This window comes from Pinus tabuliformis, chromosome 5_2 (assembly GCF_031772625.1).
Source record: "Pinus tabuliformis cultivar Carrire ecotype Pingquan chromosome 5_2, CPIR1, whole genome shotgun sequence".
Classification (NCBI taxonomy): domain Eukaryota; kingdom Viridiplantae; phylum Streptophyta; class Pinopsida; order Pinales; family Pinaceae; genus Pinus; species Pinus tabuliformis.
The window spans coordinates 416,384,522-416,388,555 of NC_142306.1; the positions used below are offsets into that span (position 1 = coordinate 416,384,522).

General features: G+C 34.4%; 1 protein-coding gene across 1 annotated transcript; it reads right to left on the bottom strand.

Moving 5' to 3' along the window:
• Nucleotides 1-1,612: 1,612 nt before the first annotated feature.
• LOC149159321 (flavonol synthase/flavanone 3-hydroxylase-like) lies at nucleotides 1,613-3,711 on the bottom strand. The gene is made up of 3 exons (XM_089433470.1): nucleotides 2,975-3,711; nucleotides 2,541-2,871; nucleotides 1,613-2,158 (listed from the first exon to the last, which is right to left on the bottom strand). Exons 1-3 carry the CDS (start codon nucleotides 3,466-3,468, stop codon nucleotides 1,892-1,894), a joined length of 1,092 nt encoding a protein of 363 aa, XP_089289596.1. The 5' UTR covers nucleotides 3,469-3,711; the 3' UTR covers nucleotides 1,613-1,891.
• Nucleotides 3,712-4,034: the final 323 nt, after the last annotated feature.

A 4,034-nucleotide genomic window follows, 5' to 3' on the forward strand; every position in this document is an offset into this window, starting at 1 on the left:
AATTTTTTATTTCATCATTTTTCATCATTCATGTTATTAAAAGTCTCTCTCATCTCAAAAAGTTGAGGTAACTAAGAAAAGTTAAAGTTAAATTAACCAAATTAATATTAGGCATATTTAGCATATTTAAAATGATCAAAATAATTATATGTTTAACAAATTCAATACTTGAATTTTCAACGTACATAAAATGTTCATTTCCCTGAAATGTATTATTCTTAAAAGTGTAAACTATTTGTAATTGGCTACATTCTTATTATTCTCATTTTCCATCATTCAACATTGCTAATCACTTTGCATTCAAACGTCGTAATAGAAAATAACTAATACTTTCAGATTGATCGCAATGAAGATTGTTTGTAATTCACTATATTCGTATTATTCACATTTTCTATCATTCAACATTGTTACATTGTCACTTTGCACTTTAATTTTTTATTTCATCATTCATGTTACTAAAAGTCTCTCTCATCTCCAAAAGTGAGGTAACTAAGCAAAGTTAAAGTTAAATTAACCAAATTAATATTAGGCATATTTAGCATATTTAAAATGATCAAAATAATTATATGTTCAACAAATTTGTATGACAGCAAGCTGGCCTAGACCCATCTTAACCTCGATCTATCAATCAAATCTCTCAATGCATCTTAACCCCGATCTATCAATCAAATCTCTCAATGCATCTTAACCCCGATCTATCAATCAAATCTCTCAATGCATCTTAACCCCGATCTATCAATCAAATCTCTCGATGCAAACCTTTCCTCAAGCTTTGCACTCAAAAAAAGGTTTGCACCTCAAAAGATTTGATCCCTCTCTGCCCTTGATAGATCCGGCTCTCCGTGCTTGATAGATTCGGGGTTAAGATGGATCTAAGTTGGTTAATAATTTCATCCAGATATTCTCCAATAAATTTTAAGACTCATCGTGATTTTCTTTAAAAAAAAAAATTAACATTACAATTCCACAAATTTTTTTTCACTAAATGACTCAGCGTGATTTTCTTTTGAACAAAATAAATTAAAATAAATTTTTAACATTACAGTGCCACTGGATTTTTTTCACTAAATCGATAAGTTGCCATGTAGTGCAGTAAAAGTAAATACCAGAACATTTATAATACCGGGGTGTTACAGATTTCCAATGAAAGAAAAGTAATAACATGGAATGAAACAATTCACATGGATACCGGGGTGTTACAGATTTCCAATGAAAGAAAAGTAATAACATGGAATGAAACAATTCACATGGATAGATGAAACAATTTATGCCCACCAAAAGAAACACAAGTTGTTATCATTTGAAAAGAATTTATAGGAAGCTTGTAAAGGGAGGAGGGGTAATTTTATCATTTTTGGAGGATTTATAAGTGTGTAGTTTAAATATATATGTTTTGGAGTTTTTGGATTAAGTAAAAAGATGTGTAATCAATTTTTTTTTAATCCATTTTTCATATAAATGGATTCAGCATTTTAAGAATTTCTAAAAAGTTTAAAAAACTTAAATTATGGATAATTCACAACCAAATCTTATGATTCTAATAAATTTTGACTAATTCTAGATTTACAAATGATAATCATGTGCATTTCTGTAAATTTTGGGAATTTGAAAATATAAGTAACCTCAAATTTCATTAATAATTTATTTAGAAATATACCATCTCTAAAGCAACATTTATTCAATCTTCTATATAAAATTGATACGCTTAAAAAGACTATTCTGTTTGGACAACATCCCTCTACTTTCCAGTAGCTGTCATCTAAATTTAAAAACGAAATACACAACCGAGATCTAGATGGCATCTAAATTTAAAAACGAAACACATAACTGCGAACTAAAAACTTAACGTGCAGCGTATATGTCATGATCAATATCTGCATAGGCATCATGATCATGAGTTGGATACCACTGAATGTTGTTGTTTAGCGTCCTGGATGTGACCCTTTCCATCCAAACCTTTTTTGAAAAACTTGGTGATATACTCTCTGTAAGGAGCTCCCTGGTACAATGGAGGATGCTGTTCGTCTATCAATTCTCTCTTGGGTGACACCACCATATCACGCGGTGGGCTGCAAAACACGGCCCATGACATTCTTGAGCGGTCCTTCTGCACCATGCTCCTGTGTTCAATACTCTTGTATTTCCCATTGCTCAATATCTGCCAATCAACATGCCAGTTATTAACCTACAATAGGAACAATAATCACTATAATCATTAAACTAGTTCAGTTAAATCTAATAATATTAGAGTGGTTGAAACAATGTGATGTTATCATTTTTACTCAGATTCAAAACCAGGAACAATAATTACTATAATCATTAACCTAGTTCAGTTAAATTTAATAATATTAGGGTGGTTGAAACAATGTAATGTTATTTTTTTTTATCGAGTTTCAAAACCAGAGGGATATTTTTGATCTTTTCTGATAAGACTTACTCCAGAGGACTTAATAAAGAGGTTCCTTCTGGATCATTAATTCAGGATATAACAAATTACCACCATGATTAAAAAAATAAATAGATTGAAAAAAGTAACGCACCTCTATCTGATCAGCAATATTCACAACCAGAGCACCTGGAACGCACTGGACATCAATCCAGGCTCCATCTTTGCGAATCTGCAGCCCTGGGGTTTGGTCCTGAAGAAGAAATGTGATAGCGCCCGGATCAGAATGGGGAGCCAGCCCAAGCACCAGATCTGGTTGAGGACATGGTGGATAGTAATTCATTCTTATAAACATCTCTTTCCTCTCCCCACCAACGCTCTCGTTCAAAGAGTTTTCAGTCTCTAGGCCCAGATCACGCGACAATACCTCCATCACCAGTTCCCATAATTTCGACAACTCTCTGCTGTATTCATCCATTGTTTCCCTGCAAACACAAAATCCTTCATCAGACATCTTAGGCTCCGCCGAATGCCCCACAAAAATAGAGTATACAGAGATCAAAATTTTGAAAGAAAATGAGGATGTACGTAAAATCAGAGGGTTGTGTGAGCCATTTGCTCATATCCCTCCTATGAGGAGGCCAAATAGCGTTATAGTAATAGTCTCCCCATTCCAACTTAGCCTCTGAATCTGGCGAATATCCAATTTTGCTGCCATAGCCGATGATATTCTGTGCTTCGTTAGCGTATGCTTCCTTCTCTTCATTGGAAAGTTGAAAGAACGCCTTGCCCACCGCTTGAACTCGAGTAATAAGAGAGTCAGGGATGCCATGATTTATAATTTGGAAGAAGCCCCAACTCTCTGCAGCCCCTGAAATTTGTGCAGCGATGCTGTCATATTGATCCTTGTAGATATGATCATGTTTCTGGGGGCTGAATCCTAGCTGTAGGTCGATAATGGGGAGTTGGAAGCTGTTAGGATCATGGTGGGTTTTCTCCACCGGTCTCACGTACTGGAGTGGAACCGTTTGGATTCCACTGTCTGCTAACGTCTGCACTCTGTTAAATGCCCATTTCTCCATAGCCGTTGTGTGTCAGCACACAAGTTTAGGCCGAATATGCAATTCAGAGTTTCTCGCGGAACAGATACCGAGAGCAAATATCCTGTTCAATAGAGAAATAAGTTGCATATCTCTTTCTGGGTACTCTGGAAGTTCAAGTTAAATAGTGAATTGAATGGTATAAAGAAGACTATAAATTATCAAGACTTCCAAGTCAAATAGTGAATTGGATTGCAGATTCCCGGAATATTTAGGGAATCTGCAATCGACTTAAGCTCACCAGAATTGAATGGTATAAAGAAGACTATAAATTATCAAGGCATGGTTTATTGAGGTGGACAAATTGAATGGTATAAAGAGACTATAAATTATCCAGACTTCCAAGTCAAATAGTGAATTGAATGGTATAAAGCAGACTATAAATTATCAAGGCATGGTTTATTGAGGTGGACAAATTGTTCAGATTGTTAAAGTGGTTCTTAAAAGAAATTTAAGAAATTTTGCACCATCTGTGTTTGAATCATATATTTTGATGATAGAAATAGATTCAGCACCATCAAATAATCAAAAATATTTGGGACACCTAA